We start from the raw sequence: 18,535 nt of genomic DNA, 5'->3' as shown, positions 1-18,535 counted from the left end.
TTCTGTTTTTTCTTTAGGCGTCCAGGTGGCGTGCGGAGCTGCGGCCGTTAGGGCTTGGCGTTAACAGCGTCAGCGTGGCCCGGTGCAGTAGCAGCCGAGCTCGCCCGTCACCCCGCAGGCCCCCGGCGCCCCAACCTCCCACCACCGCTGGCGCACCTGAGGAGGCCGCGCAGCAGGAAGCGTCTCGTGTGCATGCAGCACTTGCTGAATAACCGGGGTTTTGCCCGTGGGATGTGGGGTTCCCGGGCTGCTCTGTGTGGGCCCCGGGCCTGTGGCGAACCCATGTTTGATCTAGATTGATCTAGAGAGATCAATGCACAGAGAGCTTGTTGAGGGATCAGGAGTTATGCTTTAAACAGCAGTGTTTTCAAGAAGCCATACTCTATCTTCTAGAGAAGGCCTTAGGTGAAATAATAAATGAGGAAGTGAAGCGCAGCCCTGTGCTGCAGCAGCAAGTCCACAGAGGCGGCCATCTTAGGCCTTCTGTGCACAGGGGATAGATAGGGAGCAGCAACATGTCGCCCCAGCAGCCGCTCACATGCCTGCTGCCTCTGTGGGGACTGGGGCTTGGGACGGCGGGGAGCAGAGGTGGGGAAGTGCCCAGGGCCAGGTGGTGGTTTTTCCTCCTAACCCCAAATGGAGAGTCTGTGGAAGTCAATACCCAGGCAGGCTGTCCTGCCTGCAGGGAGCCCTTGGATGCAGGGGGCTTTGCACAGCAGGAAGGTGTGTTGGAGCCATCTTCCCACCTGCATGGAAAGCCTGAGCTGCGCTGGCAGAAGCCGAGYGGGTTTGTGGTGGGTCAGAGCATGAGGCACAGGGTCCTTCAGCAAACCGCCGACCTTGTGCAAAGTTTTGAAAGGAGATGACACTTTTGGTTTGTATTTACAAAGACATGTCATTGTCTGCATGCTTGCCTGATCTATTGCTCGCTATACTTTTTTTGTAACTTTCTCCATGTATCTGTCAAACGACTGGAGATTACTTTGGTTTTCATAATTTTGCTTTGTAATTGACTGCCCAGGTTGTTGTGTGGTTAGTATTGGGCCATAGAATCCAGGAAACCAGGAAAAATGGGACACAATGAAAGAGATTCTTCTTAACAAGCTAAAATATATGATATCTTAACAGGAAACATATATTTCCAATAACTTTTCACCGGCCATTTGGGAGTCAACAGCTACTGTGGTCATCTACACAGTGATGAGAAGGCAGCAGCCTCTCCTCTCCGGACCCACTGAAGTTTTAGTGGGAGGATCCTTTGGTTAGTTTTGCCCTAGCATTTCAGGAGATTTTAGGCTGGTTGCAGCTTGTCAGCTACTAGGATATTTTGAGCTGAATGCTGCAGAGTGACAAAGAAGGGCTAAAGATAGAGAAAAGGCTGGGAAATAGGGAATACAAAGTTCAAAAGGAGCTGCACATATTTGATAATGAATGGCCATTCTCACAGGTTTAGTTACAGCCCCAAATACAACCCCAGTTTTAAATGTTGTTTAGTGCCTAGTAGTAGAGTTGTCCTGAGGCTCTTAACCCACATTCAGAACTGTGTCAGCATTGCATCATAGACATTATTACTGAAGGAAATGTAAAACTGAATGTGTAGATCTGTAACCAGAAGACGTATCAGGAAGCTTTTCTGGCCTGTGATGCACACGGTGTTGTGTCACGCATAGGTTTACAGACGCCTGCTGGGAACTCTTTTTTTCATTTCATCTTGGAGCATCTTTGGCTTTTCATTTTAGCTTAATGCTCAAAGGAACCAAATCTCAAAAAGAGACCTTATTGTCTTAGTTCAAAGTGAGAATCTGTCTCAGCTTCCTGGGGCCAGAATATTTGAAATAATTTATTTTTCCAAGCTTCATTTTGCAGCTCTGGAATCTTTGTCTGTTTTAATAGTTGATGGGGAGGAGGAGCTATGTGTATCCATTCTGTAATTTTGCTATCTTTGCATTTACCCCAAATTGCAATTTGACTTAACAGATTTAGTCTTTTAACCGTAATCACTTTTGTATGTTTATCAGTGTCCTAAAACAAGTTATTACCAAACCTGGGAAGCTTAACAGAGTCTGTTCAGCAGATCCAGGCTGACCTGCATAATAATAGTGGGATTYCTAACTGGTAGGTTTAAACTGAATTACATGGTAGAGTTATGTGGTGAAGCTAACCTGCTGTCTTGCCTTCTGTCTGTGGTACAAGCCAGTGTGCTGAGTGCCTTTCACTCAAGTGCACTCCTGCATTTTAAGGAAAAGGCTGACTGAAGTAATTGCTTCTTCAGGTTTGACAGTGACTGCTGTGAAGGACTTCGGGGAGTGGAACTTGGAGGCTGGAGCCCTGGTGCTTGCAGATGGAGGCCTTTGCTGTATTGATGAGTTCAACAGTATCAAAGAGCATGACAGAACCAGTATCCATGAAGCAATGGAGCAACAAACCATCAGTGTAGCTAAGGCAGGGTAAGTGGAGTATTACTGTAAGTGACAAAATAGCATAGGATGTTTCTCTTGTACTCAGAAATCAAGTATGTTGGAGGCAGGTTTGCCATGCTGATTAAATGTAGCTGCTTTGTTTGTTGTACTGTATAGTTTTGGTTTTGATGGTATTCTTAAACTAGGTGAGCCAACATTTCAAAGGGCAGTGCAATGGACCAGGGGTTGCACACCACCAGAATAAATACATACCCTCTGCACTGTTTTGTTTTCAATCTACCACTGCAGGCAAAGGCACGTTCCTAAGAAGACTTTGTGGTTTTTGCTTGTCTTTTAGTGGGAGTTGTCATAATAGTCATAAGTGAAATGCAGAACTTTGTGAAACTCAGAAGCAAGGACTTTTGTTTGCCCAAAAATCAGAAATACTGAATGGTAACAAAAGAAGACCAAGAGATTTCCAGGCTGCTCGCTTTTATCTGCTGGGTGTGCTGTGGATGTAAACGCCARCTTTCAGCTTCTTGCTTTCCTTTTCAAACCAATGTGTGTGTTCAAATCTACTTTTTTTTTTTTTTCTCCTGCCAGTTTGGTCTTTTAGCTTGAACCTTCTCATTCTCTCCAGTCATATACAGCTCTGGTCCAGGCCCAGCTGCTCAAAAGTATCACCTTTTTCACATTCTGCCTTGTTGCCTTCCGTCCAGCTCTTGCCCAAATCTCATATTTTTAGCTCTTCTTCCTGATCATGTCATTTCTTTATTTTGACTACCTCCACTGAATCCCTATCTTCATCCTCTTAGGTTTTATGCCATTTGGGTTTCTTTTTTTTTTTTAGGCTCTGCTCCTCCTTCCCTCTTACCTGCCTCTTTCTCCTGCAGGATTTTATTGAACGTTCTGCTACTGCCTGTAAGACAGATCTAATGCATCTTCTTTTCCCTGTGTTGTATCAAGAATTTTAGCCATACTATGCTCTATGTTGAAGATGGTCTTCCTAAATCTTGCCTGAGTTTACCCATATGTCACATACCCTGTGTGCAGCCTCTAAGACTTTTTCTTCTGTCCTGACAGCTTCTGAAAAGTGACTGTGTGCTGTCAGTGCAAAAATCTGTAGCTTCAAGAATGTGAAATTAAAGGAGAAAAATACAGGAGAAAAGTAAAATACAATGTAATTGACAGTTATACTACATAAAATAAGGGCATAGTTTGAATCATTTCCATATTCTGTGTGAGCAGTTCCATCTAGGCATCATGGAATTTCTGCAGTTGTCTTTTTTGGGACAGGCCTGCTGCTGGCTTTGTGCAGGTCTTGTTACACTTCCTTCTAGTTTGGTCTGTGAAATGCTGAAGGGTACAGAGACATGACAAGATACTGTTGGTATTTTTCTCGGAGCTGATGAGGACAATCAATCAAAATGACTGCGTTTTTTCAGAATTATTTTAATTCATGTGCCTGTCACAAATCTTTTCAGATAAAATTTCCTCTTCCAGTTTTGCAGCTTTTTTGTTAATTTCTTTGGATAATTTGAAAGAATAGTAGCATCATGGTACCTCCAGCATGCCAACTCACTACTAATACATCCCCTATAAATATGCTAGGCATAAACTGGACAAGTAGTGTCCCTCTCACCTCAGAGGTTACTAACCTTTGCCAGTAATGCAGTTGGGGCCAAATACTTGGAAATGACTTGGTCCTATCTACACTGTTAGATAGAGACATACTTTAGCTGGATTCCTTGTTGCAGTGGCTTGGGTTTTGTAGACCCCAAAACCCAGTTTTGCTATCTTGCACAGATAACTTAAAAAATCCTTACTATATGTAGTCCTTAAAAGTGAGCAACTGATGTTAAGTCATAACTTAACATAGAAGGGTTAATTACTTTGTTAATTGAAGCTCTTATTTTATTGTATGGGAGTTAAGGTTATTTTCCCATCGGATATACTCTAACAGAAAAACTGTGGTCCTTCCTCTCAATTACAGAAGAGCTCTGGACATGAGGTAACAGTTACTAGGGAGGTGACTAGAAATAGCTCAATGACAAACCAAAGTTAGAATACTCTTCCTGCTGCCATAACTGGAAATATTACATTTGGACTGCTAGAACAAAAATATCTCCCTACATCTAAAAACACACATCAAGATAGCATAATTAAGAGAGGAAAATAACTATTTCCCTAAAAAGCAGTTGATATGGCTGCCATCATTGTTTAGTTGTGCTAATGTCCATAACATGCTTAGACATAGGAATAAAACGTACATGTACACTACAATTTATTTYGTTTTCTTAAAATGTGAATTAAGCTAAAATGTTACCTTCCATCATTAAAAAAAATGTTTTCATACTATATAAATCGGCAAAATAACATTTATTTCTGAAATACTACTTTGGTTTTGCACCAGCTGAGGACCTAGCTGTATATATAGATTACTCATGGACATATTACCTGTTTTGTTACTTTTGGTGTCCTGATCATRGTCTTTCTGTCTAGTTGCTATTCCTCAACTGAGAAATACTTCACATGTAATATATATTAATAATTGCATATATTGTTTAGCTCTTTATGGCTTTTCAAGATAAGATGTGCTCTCTAAAACACAAGTGATAATTGTGGTTATGCTTCAAAATCATTTCCTCTACCCCGTTTAATTCAACTATAATGTCTGTCATACTTTTCTCTAGCTTGGTGTGCAAGCTTAATACAAGGACAACTATATTGGCAGCAACAAATCCAAAAGGCCATTATGACCCTAATGAATCTGTCTCCATCAACATAGCTCTTGGCAGTCCTCTGCTGAGCAGATTTGACCTGGTTTTAGTACTGTTAGATACAAAGAATGAAGAATGGGACCGCATCATTTCTTCTTTCATCTTGGAAAATAAAGGTAAGASCGATCTTTTTAAATTATATATATATTTTTAATTTTGCCCACTTTGAGTTTAGTTCATTACTGTTCAGTCTTTCACATTAATCAGTATTTGCATGCTTACTGTGGTAGTTGCCTGTGACATGATTGTCTTTCCAGCAGGAATAAGATAGAGGTCACTAATTAATTAGTAGGGGTGAGCTGTGAACACTATACCTTTACTCTCTGATCATGTGCAAGAGGTTTCAGCCCAGAGTGTTCAGTAAGTGGATGGTTTCCATCTTACACCTTTAYGTTGCTTGATGTGTAGATCCTACACAATACAGTTTTACACTCTGGTAATGGGAAACTTAGATAATTCAAACAGAAAAAAAAATCTGAGCCATATATGCTGCAGGGTTTGAAAAGTACATATTAGATCAGGGTTCCATATGTGGAGGTGTGTGCTCTGGAAATAGGGAGAGCAGCGCAATTTGATTTTAACCAGCCCCTTCTCCATTTCTTTTAGGATTGTGGCTTTGTTCCCCACTAGAGAAGAAGCAGTTAGGGGAAACTTCTTCAGGTAGCCCCCTCCCCTTTCCAGAATGTTCCCCTGCAAAAAATTTTCAGAATATGGCACGTAGCTTTTGGCTCCTACAATGTAGATAAAACAGTTAGAGGAGGTACATGAATTCATGTGGTATTTTATATCTCAAAGAATACTAGAGCACTTCACTGACTGTAGCATCTGGTGGGCAGTGAATCTGACAGCAGTTCTGCAGAAATTACTGGAGGCTTTACTCTGGATTTTGCTGCGAGAGGGACTGGATGTAAGATTCCACACTGGGATTTGACCCGAGTCCTTGAGGACTAATGGACAGACAACCCAGTACACCCCAAAAATATAGTAAAACACCTTTTTATATTCACCCATCTATTTAACAGAAATTCTTGGGAAAAAGCTTCATGTCTGTCATTGTTACAATATTACTGACTAGGCAAGTTGTTATGCAGGTTTTCCAAGCAAATCAGAAAAGCTCTGGAGCATGGAAAAGATGAAAACCTACTTCTGCCTTATAAAGAGTATACAGCCAAAACTGTCTGATGAGAGCAACCTGATCCTTGTACGCTATTACCAAATGCAGCGTCAGAGTGACTGCAGAAATGCTGCCCGAACTACCATTCGCTTATTAGAGAGTTTGATACGCCTTGCAGAAGGTAAGGCCTTGACAATTTTATTTTTAGGCTAACAATTAACCTTTATAAAATGAATTGATTAAGAGTATAATTATAGCCAGTAAGCGGAGTAACATCTTTTCCATAGAGGTAGGGATAGATGAACCTTGTATTGTTTTATCTTTGTAAAGAGGCTTGGGGTTGGAGATTTTGAATGTGGGAAAGGGTGTAATTTTTGGATGATCAGTTTTAATTTTGAAGTTCTCACACCCATTATACAAACTAAAGCCACTGGAAGAAATCAGATTTGAAAAAAAAGTCTCATAAGTTATATGTCTTTATTAAAAACAAATCTCAGGATTTATTTTGCTTCATTTGATTCCAGGGTTGCCATCCTGCTCAGCCTGAGGAAAGGTGTTAAGTATTTTATTCCATCCTAAAATTAATATAATTTCAAAAATAACACATTTTTGTTTCCTTTAATATCAATAACCTGGTCTGTATGGTACAATATCTTAGCATGGTTTTGTGTTCTAAAATGGCATATCAAGTATTTTCACTRTGAATTTAAAAGAATGTACTGTATTTATGTATAACAAATTATAAATGGTCTTCATGCTTTTTTATGCTAATCAGTGATTTAATGCTTCCTGCATCAGCTGTTTATGTTTTGGTCTCCATTTTGGGAAGGAAATCACTTAGATAAAAGACATTCCATGCCTTTAGGTATTCACATGCTATTCATATGTTAAAGTTTCTTCCATTCATATGTGTTTACATGACTGGAGTTTTCAGCAGCATTTTGTTTTTTCAAATATTATATAAAAGGTATTAATTAAGCTGCCTTTCTCTTCTGGTAAAAGAACTCTATGTGTTTCTGCAGCCAATTAGGATAACTTCATGTGGTAAATTATTAGCATGATCTCCATTTACAAACATCAATTTTATCTTGGTGMCTTAGGGAAGTAAGAAAGACAAAATTTTTCTAGAGAAAAACATGTTTAAATAGTACTGAATTTGTGACACAAAGCGATTAATGGAATTCAAATCTTTTCTGACCTATGATGAAAAATGGACTTAATTTTTGACTTATTGTCATTAAATCTACCTATATAGGTAGATGTGTTTTATGTAACACTCTTTACTGCAGTATCCAACACTTTACACTCTTTAACTCTTGCATTTTGAGTATCTTTATTCAAGCCCTGTGAAACTGTCACTGTAACTATAATCCAGAAGTCACATTACATACTTTATTGGTAAAACTAGGTCTTCCAATTCCTGTGGAAAATTGACACTAAAATGAGGAGGATTATATTAATGTTTAAATTAGTCCCATGCATAAGTGTCTGATGAGCTGAAGAAATCTGAAGAAATATCCTCTTCTTTCTAGTACAAAAAAAAAGTTTTTCAACTTTGGTAATGCTTGCTTTCAATGCCCATTTATTTTTGCCAGCTCATGCCCGGTTGATGTTTAGAGATACTGTGACTTTGGAAGATGCTGTAACTGTGGTATCGGTGATGGAATCTTCTATGCAGGTAAGGCTGCTTGTAGAAATTGCTGCAGAACCAGGTTTAAGGATTCAGTTCATCATGTAGATATATGCCAGCTCCCTTCATCTCTTCGATGATAATTTCATGAAATCATAGAAAATGAGCTATCGTAGACCTTAAGTCATTTTTAGACCATCTTGATTATTAAGATCCTTAAATACAGATTATACTGAGAAATCTGGATAGGTGGTAGATAAAGGATGGGCACCACTTTTTGGTCTAGGTGAAGTTTTGGTGTATTCTCAGCTTTTTTCAATCTGCATTTTAAAGACCTTTTGACCCAGAAATTGTGTCTCTGTCACTGTGTTTAATAGCCTCTAATGGATTTTTCTCCCATAACATTACCTTGTCACTTATTAATTAGGTATGAGAGAACCAAATAATTTTTTTTTTAGAAAGTTTCAGAGTAGTTGCTAAGTGCTACACTTTATTTTGCCATTAGATCATTTTAAAATATATTAATAGTAGTACTGAAACTCTAAGAACTTTTAGAAGGATAATTTTACTTTTGAAACCTTGAAAGTTTAAAACACTGGTTGCCATACACTGAAAATCATGTATACCAATTGTCACACAAATTTGCAGAATGTTTCCATGTAGAAAGACATTGAAACAATAGGGAAGGCTGGATTAGTTTTCTGTAAAGTCATTTGGATGTTGACGAGAAAGAAAGAGCAACACACTTAGAATGAATAAACAGAAATGGATCTGGTAGAGTTTTTTTTAATAGAAATGTTGAAAATAATGTAGACACTACTACTTTAGATAGAATATTTTTAAGGGAAATAAGTCTTCATGCTTCAGAGTAGAAAAGAAATTATCATAAGCAGATTATCCAGAGTTTTCTGCAGGGGGCTTTTAGCACTGCTGAAGTATTTGGTTTTGGCTCTGTCAGAGATTGTGTACTCCATTGAACATATAACTGGTCTGATCCAAAATGTCATTTCCTATGTTTCTGTAGAGATTGATATGAATGTATTCAAATTAAAGCAATTTCATTTAGTGCTTGTTACCTTGAAGGACGTTAAAGACTTTGCAGGAGCAGATACTGCTCTTTTCTCTGAGACAAAGCTCTTCAGGATAGACTTACAAAGTCACAAATGGCACATAGGCCATAGGATCTGCCTTTTTCTTTCAGTAAAGGTTGAGAGACTAGTTGCAGCATGTGCCACTGATAATCTACTGCACAGTGCTGCAGATGGAATTTGTCTCAGAAATACTACAGATTGTTTCACTGTCTGCTGCAGTTCATCTTGCCCTGTTTGAAAGAGCTAAGCTTTTCAGTGACAGCGCTGCATCTAAGTTGAAATAAGAAGCTACAACAAATAATATGTCCCACTGAAACAGCAGAAGACATTGCAGAAATGTTAGCCTTAAATAACTGGATTGGAATTTGATGGGACACAGGTCTCAAAGCAGTATGGTTTTGGCTATAAGAAATCTGAAATACTTGATTTTTTCATAACAGATCAGTGGAGACTAATGAATGTATATTATCTTCTGTGTGTCCCTACCTCATAAGCATTAGTAAATGTAAAATGGTTGTTGTTTTAATTGTGGGTCACTTTTTCATATTTGTACAGCCCTACCATCAAAGACAGTAATTTGTATGATGAGCATCTATCTAATAAAAGTCAGCTAGAAATTTGCCTGAATTATGACTGCAGAAGTACCGTATTTACTCCACTGTTCACTTTGTATGAGCACGTAGGCAAACGTGTTTATCTTTGCTAAGAATCTGCAAACTTGAGGTTTGGTGTTTAAGGCCAAATGATATTTAACTACTGCAAAGTATAAATGAATCCCTGAAACAGTTTCTTTTTGAAGGAAGTAATTTATTTGTTTTATTAAAAAATAGAAGTAACATGCAAAAGTTTATTTTCGGAAAATGATTCCTTCCCTAGAAAAAAAATCCTTTTATATCTAGATACATCCTCTGTGTGTATTGATCGATCGATCGATCTATCTGTATGTATGTATGTATTTATGTATGTATGTATTTAGAGAGAGACCGAGCCCTAGATAGATTCATTTTTTGTTCTGGACCTAAAACRCTTTAAAACTCTCCCAGTTACAGTGGCTTAGAATTTACACTGCCCACTGCACTAGAAGCTGAAATACCTACCTTCCTTCATATTTTATACTCTGCCTCCAAATTTTTATTTTTTCTTAAGTGCAACATTTTCAGCCTCCTTTTGTCTAGAATTTCCTTTCATTTTTTTCACTTTGGTTCCTTGAGGTTGTAGAGAGCTGTATGGTTCAGTTTCTCTTCTTTGCCATTAAAATGAGGATGGACATGAGGAAGTACCAGTGTCATCCTGGAAAGGCTGCCTGCTACCCTTCAGCTGAGCAAACTCTGTCTTAAAGCCTGACTTTGTAACTTCTACAAAATATCCTCTTGCCAATGCAAAATGAAAGCTTGCAGTTCTCAGATCAGTGTTCAACCAATTCTTGTGAGTCCTCTTTGGAAGTTGACATTCTCATCACTGACCTAGTTAATTGATTTTCGTTTGGTTTTGTCCTATAATTCACCTTGTATTCTCTTTCCTACTTATTGAGCATATTCTAATCCCCCTCATTTGATCTTTTCTTTGCCCCATATCCTCTTTGTTAACTCTTGTCTCCCTTCTTCTCCTGGTCATATTTTCATCCTTGTTTTATTCCCCTTCTGCTCCCTCTCCTTTTATTCCTTTTTCCCATTCCATGTTTTCCCCTCCTTATGCACTTTTACATCCTTCCTTTCTGCTAACTTTCCCTATCATACTTTTTTTAATTTTAATTATCTTTGTTCTGGATCTTCTGCACTCACAGTTCCTCAGTGTGCCTTTCTGGGAATACTTTTAATTCCTCTAAGTCTACAGATGCACTATCTGATGGTGTTTTCCTTTTTGTTGTACCTTCTTGACTATGAAGATGATTAGAAATGGTGAACCTGTGGGTTTGTCATGTGGCTACCTTACCTCTACTCAAAATGATATTTCAGAGGGGTGGATATTTCAGAGACTTAAGCACCAGCACAGGAATGAAATGTCACAGATAGTTATCTTAAGTTCAGTCCCACCCCATGTAGAATTTCAGACATGCAGCATGCACGTGCATGCACATGCACACAAGAACATATAAATGAAACTAATTGTGATGGTAAAGTAAAGCACTAAAACATCAGGGAGAGCAAGACATAATTGTACCCCTTAAGATTCTCAAGATGCCTCAAGATACATAATCATATGTTCCTTTTTTTTTTGCACTGGATCCTTACCTCACAGGGTGGCAGTATTCAATCCAAAAGCAACTATTCCTTGTCAGTGTTTTGCTGAATGTTTTATTTATTACCTGCTGTTGAAATGCTGTTCTAAAGATAGAATTATCATGCTTTCATATGGTTTTCTATGGCATCTCCATTGTATCTGAGTGTATCAGAAATATTAATTAATATATCTTCACATAGTCCTTATGAAGTGATGGGATGGTATTATTCCTGTTCTATGTTTTAAAGCTGTCATATGCAAGATTAAGTCCAGAAGAAATTGTCCACTGGAGCGTACCTCATGAGAGATGTTTAGGACCTCAGTTTCAAAGTAGTAGCACTTTGAGTGCTGAGCACATTTCCTATTGCCTGCAGTTACCCTTCAGTTCCCATACCACATCATGCTCTCAGTTACAAGTTTATTACCTTTGAAAACCTTTGTTTAATTGGCTTGCTCTGGAGCACAAGTGTCAGAGATAAAATGTAATTCTCCTTGGCAGCATTTAACTATCCTAACCAAGAGACCAAATTTTCTACAGTCTCTGCCTCATTAACTATGCACTTTCCATTTCCTGAAACAAATAAGGCAGAGGGGTCCTACAACAACCCTTTCTGTCACTACAGATTAATGCTTCTAAGACGTGGAACAGGTCTGTCACATCCCTGAACGACACAATCATGTGGAAAAAAAACACGTGATGATTTAAATGGGCTGCATAGTTACATAGGCAGCCTTAATTTTAGCACTAAGTAGTTTTAGAAGGCTAGACTTAGCCATCTGAATGATATTCTTTCAATGTGAGATTTTTTAATATGAAATTTTAAAATTGAAAAATGGAAAAAGCAGAAATTTCCACATATGGCATCACATAGGGCACATGTTGCCAACAGGGACAGACCTAGAGATTCTGTGCACCTTTGCTTTTCTCATGGCACTTGATATGCATCTTGTTCATTAGTTATATTGAGCTGGGAATAATAAGTGACAGCAAATCAGTGACAGAATAAAGCTTTTGTTTTTTCATAAGAGCAATTAACTACAGAGCTATTCTAGAATATTTGTTGTGGAACAAATCATATTATGGAGATGCTCTGTTCCAAATAAAAAATTCTGTTCCAAAATTTCTCACAAAGGGCAGAGAAACTGTCCCAGATTAAAATCACTGGCACTCTGGAATTGTTCCTGAATAGTTAGAGTTACTCCTAAAGAGGTATTCAGAAATATTTTTGCAGGTCAATTTCCCCAGTGTTGACAGCCCTGATACTCAGATCCTTCCATTTAAATAATTAGAAGAAGCTGATGAAAAATTGTAGCAGTCACAACCACTTCTGTTAAAGAATTTACTTAAATAGCAGAATTTTTACAAGGTATTTGGAAGCCTCCTTTACTCCTAATATCCAGTTTCTAAATGATGTTCTCAAGCCTTAGGTGGAGTTCCTATTTTTTGTATAAACCTAAAAAAAATAACAATAAACTGCAGGTTTGATCATGTAGTTGCTTTATGTGTATGACCAGTTTTGCCCATGCAAGCAGACCTAATGGGATTACTTAGGTGGTACAGTTACTGAATAAATATTTGCTACCCTAAGTTTTAAAATATCTAAGGGTAAGTTTTGTATAAACTGTCTCTGCTGTTTAATCTGATTCTGAATAACAAAGTTTCTTTTCTTCTCTCTCTTCGGATGGCATAGGGAGGTGCACTTCTTGGAGGCATCAATGCCTTGCACACTTCATTTCCAGAAAATCCAATGGCTCAGTACCGAACACAGTGTGAACTCATACTGGAGCAACTGGAGCTGCAGAATCTTCTGCACAAAGAGTTACAAAGACTTGACAGGTTATAATATGCACAGTAACAAAATAATTCAATAGAGAAAAAGAATTGTTTGACAATAATATCTGGAGAGAGTCTAAAAATAGAATCTGACATTGGGAAAGGGCTTATCCTTTAGAGAACATGAATAAGCAGGGAGATTGTTTTGAATTAGTACTCTGAGATCATGACAAGATCATTTTTCACTCTGGGTTATAGAATTTACAAACAACTGAAGAACATTTTAATGAATTCCCAACTCATGTCTCAATTCTGCGCCCAGATAAGTTTCAGCTGAGCTTATTAGGGCCAAAATGCCAGGTTCTGTGGCTGAGCACATAATTTTGTATAATCTTTCATTACTTGCTTGGTAAAATAGAGCAGATCTGCTTTATATTTTTAAGCCGCCTTTTGCATTGGGCTTGTCAGTATCCTTGCCTTTCCGTTAGTGGAAAATATAAGCCTGAATCAAAGTTCTGTTCTTATGGGTGATTTTTCATTTTTACATGCTGGAATTTTCACTATCTCTTCTCTAGTTTCAGGTCACTCCTATAATCTTTGGAAAGTCTATTTGCTGTTAATAGAAAACTTCTTTTAACTTACTGAGGCTGAGAGGAGAACACTAGGATTGGAAGGAAATAAGATACAAAAATAACATTTGTTTCCTGAAATGAGATTAAGCTCTAAAGAAACTCATACTTTCTTATTGTTAAAGGAAGATAAAAGATTGATGTTATTGGAGCTAAAGGAATGAGAACCACTGGGAAAATGTTTTTTCCTTGAAATATTTTTTCAGGCCTGTTTCGTAATTCACAGTAAGGACATCCTAAATAAGCATAGAGGCAAAAAAGGCAGATGAAAGTCAGATATCTCCAACAGAAAGACCAAAGCTAGTTTTAAAATAGAGGTATGTTCATAAAGGATCATAAAAATGTAGGGTGGGAAGGAAGATCAAATACAAAGACAGGATCAAGTCTGTCTTTGACCTTCCTGGCAGGGGCTTGTCTTATCTGCTCCTAAGGCCCTCTAATTAGTGAAGGAGGTTTCCCATTGCCATTGGATAGTCCTTCCATTATTGCTCCATCCTAATACTCAGAAAGGTTTTCCCAGTATCCCCCTGTGCTGCAAATGAAGCTGATTTCTTCTTCCACCTTCCTAAACAGCTTAGAGAATACTTGATTGTCCTCTGTAAAACAACCTATTCTGTATTAGACTTGTCACGTGCATTCCCCTCAAACTTTAGTCTTCAATATTTTCGTAAAACAAGCATATATCTTTCAGCCCTTCTTCATGAGTCAGATTATTCCTGTTACTTTCCATCATAATTTTAGGTGTTTTCTATTTGAATAAATTTAGAAATAAATAATGAAGGTAATGATTCTAAGAGGTATATGTCAATATAGTGTTTTCTTTCTCATATAATAAAGAAATACATGAGAATCATTTCACACACACTGAAATGCAGTCACTTCCAGGATGGAATGTGGCTGCTTTTCATTCATGGTTAGAATCACTATTCAGCAAACACAGAAGAATGCAATATCCTTTGGAAATGGGTATGTTTAGGTACAGTAGACAGAATATAATCCATACCAAGATTGGAGGGAACTCTTTGTTCTAACACATTTGTTGTTTTGGAGAGCCCCAAGAATATTAATGGGAATGGACAGTGATAATTAAGTTCTGTAGGTGATCTGGGATGCTTTCCCTCTATCACATGGGGGTTTTGACACGCTGGCTCCATAGTGATTTTGAGAGAAAACCATCAATAATCACTCTTCCAGGTAATACATAGGCTTTCCATTGTGGTAGCTCATCTGAGGCTTGGCCCTGCTCAGGGTAAATCTATGAGGTCCCCTATTCTAGAAGATATGTTTACAGAATATGTAGTCTCTATGGGACTCTAACAATGGCTGTCATTAATATAATGCTGTTTTTTTAGCTTGGTTTCCCAAAGAAATGAAGTTTATGTAGTTGCTGTCTCTGTCCATATACCTGTCTTCTACTGGGGACACTGAATTCTGCCACTTACTATAAAAGGTGCTGAAAGATCAAAATGAGGTCAGAATTTGCTACACCAGCTTTCACAGCTGTATGAGAGTCTTAATAATTCAACTATGTGACCTAAGTAATTTGTGGCTTTTCTCCATTCATATACATTAAGCATCACTATGGCAATAAAAGAAGAAAAAAAGGAAAAACAAAATACTATTTTTTGATTTTTTTTCATTCCGTAGATTACAGAAGGAAGACTCATGCCAGCTACAGCCTGAAGAGACAAGTTTCAGTACTACTCCAAGATCCTTGAACAAGGATGCATTTGGGCAGCCAAAGCAAATGTCTCAGTCAGAACCTTCAAATCAGCAAGAGAATAATTCCAAGCCACAGTCTTCCTTGGCCAGAGGCAATTGTGAAGGTGATACACATCTAGAACCCTTATGCAACCCAGCATCTGGTAATAACAGAAGTACAAAACACTTGATTAAATATAGTAAAAGCAGTGATGATGGTAGCTTGGCATGGTTTGACAGCTTGGAAGAGAACAACACCAATGCTGAAGAAACTTTTCAGAAAAAGTCTCCAGTGCCCAAGATAGCTCCAGATGACTTAGCTTCAAAAACCCTGAGTAAAAAATCCTGCTCTGGAGAAAGAGGTGCTTCAATACCAAGCAATGGAGATGAAATGAGAGAATCACTAACAACTGTGAATATTCATGCTCCTTTGGAACAGGACAAAGTTTCTAAGATAAGCAGGAAAAGGACTGAAGAACGTGAATATTTTTCTTCAGAAACAAGTATTCAAGACCCAGCATCTCCCAGGGCTAGTGTGCAGGACTCGGTTATTACACAGCGGGTTTCTAAGAGCTGTCAGAGACTGCACACAGAGAGATCACGTGGATTCTTTACAAGCACACAGGACCCCGAGGCAAAGGCACTTCCTTCAGTATTATCTGCATCTGGCCTGCTAGATCTTTCAGGTGATATGGATCCTGTGTTAGGGGAGGAAAAGAATAGCAAATCTGTAACAGCAGAAAAGGCAATAATTTCCCTGAGAAAACGAAATAAAGGTCAAGTAGTGAAGGAAGCAAAGGTAGTAAGTTCTTGTGAGCCAGAAATCATTGACAGTGTAGGACCTCCAGCAGCTAAACTAGCTAAATTTTCTTTCAGACCAAGGACAAAACTTGATCATTCCTCTGAGAAGGAGTTCTCTCTTTTACAGAGTGAAACTATTATTAAGCCTGGAGAGCAGCTCCAAGGAGAGCATCTGCTGGAAGAGCATTGCCCCCCTGAGAAATGCAAAGCAAAGTCGACTTGCTTAGGAAAAAGTAATTCAGAAAAGGGACCTACTGATAATACTGGGAAAGGAGGGCAGCAGTGTGAGGCCTTAGGAAAAGAGATCAGAGGAAGTGCAATAATACACTCAGATGTCAGTTTTGATGCTGCATCACTTCCACCCCCTGAAAAGAAAAGGGAGGGAGAGGAGCAGGTTGGTGGCCCAAGCACAGAGAAGGTGTGCTCCAGCACATTAGCAAAACTGTCCAGGTTCTCCTTTGCGTCACGTCCTGAGTCAAAATCAGAAAATGCACCTGCAGTTAAGATTGACAGTAACAACAAGGGAAGCCATAGCCCATTGCTGAAGGTGCACATGAGCAATCCTAGCAAAAGGAAGAGTTTTGCGTTGGGAAATGCCAGTAATGCCAGTGTGGTCACACGGAAATCTCTCTTCTCAATAGCAGAGCTAGATGATGCTACATTAGATTTTGATTGGGATGAAGAGATTAGGAAAAATCCAAGATCGTAACATATATTTTCTCTGAATTACATAACATGTAGTTCTTCTGTACTTCTATCCTTCTGTCAATTGTATCAACAGCATCAATAGTTTACAAAGCATTTAAAAATAATCATCTAGGACCTCTGTGTATATAAATGAACATGCTTCCTTTAAAGGCCATATATTTTACATCAACTAAGGACTGTATACACTGCAAGCCTAATGTGCTTTTAGTTTTCTAACCTACTGTCAGTTGACTGTTTTGATTGACCTGATGTAACCCAAAGACTCACACGTTTATGTTCACATATCCAGAGTATGGCAAGGCTTGCAGAAGAGCACGTTTATTTGACTGTTATCCTTGATTTCATATAGCAGTTAGAACTATACCTGATTGAGATTGGCCTTCCAAGGGACTGTGCCACTTCAGAAAAACAATGTAGCTGAAGCTATGTCATTATATTTTGTTTATATATGCCTTTTCTCTTAGTGCAGTAAGCAAACCTGTGATTTTTCATCATGCTGTGGTAAGTATTCCTGTATTATCAATATCATGAGAATTTTGCAGCATCTCCTATTACTGTGTTCCTCATCACACTGTTGATGTTGAAGACATGGATCTAGGGCTTTTTGTTTCTGTTTTTTGATTCTGTTTTTGATTTTAAATACACTGGTTCAGGTATCTGTGTCTGTATTCTGGTTGCTTTATCAAAACCCAACTCTATAATAAATATACAGTTCTTCACTGCAGAAAGAGAGAACAAATTTCAGGTGATTGAGCAGGAATCCTCAGTAGTCAAGGTAACTTCAATGCAGGCATTAAGCGCTGGCATTAAAGTTACCCTTAAAACCTAACAGCATGGTGAAAAGCTCACATAGTGTAGCTTGGTTCTGGCTCAGATAATATTTACTTGACTATTTCAATTATGATTAGTGTTTCACTATATCTGATATGCAGTTCATTTTTTATGGCATGCTGCATCCTTTGTCTTTCATTTGTCCAATGGGAAATTAATCTACTAATGCATTACATGTTTACAGATAATGGTAAGCCTTAAGTCTCCTTCAGTGACTTGCCTGGTATGTTCCTTCTGTATCTGAATTCTCCACAGAATATTCTTGTTATTACCTGCAAGGTAAACTGAGAATGAAGCAGTTGCTTAGGGTACAGTAAATCCTTTGAGAGGCTTGCCAGCAGAGAGAAAGTCTGAATCTCTCTTAATTTGTTTAAATTTAAAAGTAGCTCCCTTGAAAGCAGGTGAGTTAAAATAGTGTGAAATTTGAGGGAGTGATGGAGTGACCAGGCCAAAGTAACTTCAGTGTGAGATAGTGAAATCATGAGAAACAGTTATGACAGCAAGAAGTTACTGTGCAGATGGTTTGTGTGGTAGTCACAGGGCCAGTTCCCCCACTGCAAGCATGACTTCAATCAGGTGGAATTTTTCCACCTCCCTCCCAGAGCCCAGAGCCTCCCCTTCCTGTTCCTCCGCAGAGCCCTGCTCCAGGGTGAGGGTGGCCTGCACTCGTTGCACTCCTACTGTCCTCAGAAGCTAGAAGTTTCCTGTGGGATGCTGTATCCATATTGCAGCTGGGGAAGGGTCAAGTCAAGAATCCTGAAGCTGTTAACATTCATAATGGTCTTCCTGGTTGAATTTTCAAAGGACAACTAAAAGCATAGTTTTTTCATTATCATTGCAGCTGTGTCAACCCCTTG

At 38.5% G+C, this 18,535-nt stretch overlaps 1 protein-coding gene across 1 annotated transcript in view; it reads left to right on the top strand.

Moving 5' to 3' along the window:
- MCM9 (minichromosome maintenance 9 homologous recombination repair factor) overlaps window positions 1-17,440 on the top strand; it is a 51,042-nt gene extending 33,602 nt beyond the window's left edge. The window contains exons 8-13 of the mRNA XM_026079268.1: window positions 2,273-2,447; window positions 5,093-5,295; window positions 6,271-6,474; window positions 7,889-7,971; window positions 12,926-13,071; window positions 15,285-17,440. Of these exons, the coding sequence (XP_025935053.1) occupies window positions 2,273-2,447; window positions 5,093-5,295; window positions 6,271-6,474; window positions 7,889-7,971; window positions 12,926-13,071; window positions 15,285-16,848 (2,375 nt within the window). The 3' untranslated portion in view covers window positions 16,849-17,440. The remainder of the gene's footprint in view (window positions 1-2,272; window positions 2,448-5,092; window positions 5,296-6,270; window positions 6,475-7,888; window positions 7,972-12,925; window positions 13,072-15,284) is intronic.
- The last annotated feature ends 1,095 nt before the right edge of the window (window positions 17,441-18,535 follow it).

This window comes from Apteryx rowi, unplaced genomic scaffold (genome assembly GCF_003343035.1).
Source record: "Apteryx rowi isolate R43461 unplaced genomic scaffold, aptRow1 scaffold_1142, whole genome shotgun sequence".
In the NCBI taxonomy this organism is placed as follows: Eukaryota; Metazoa; Chordata; class Aves; order Apterygiformes; family Apterygidae; genus Apteryx; species Apteryx rowi.
Note: the sequence above shows the minus strand (reverse complement) of the source record. Positions and strands in the feature narration are given on the sequence as shown.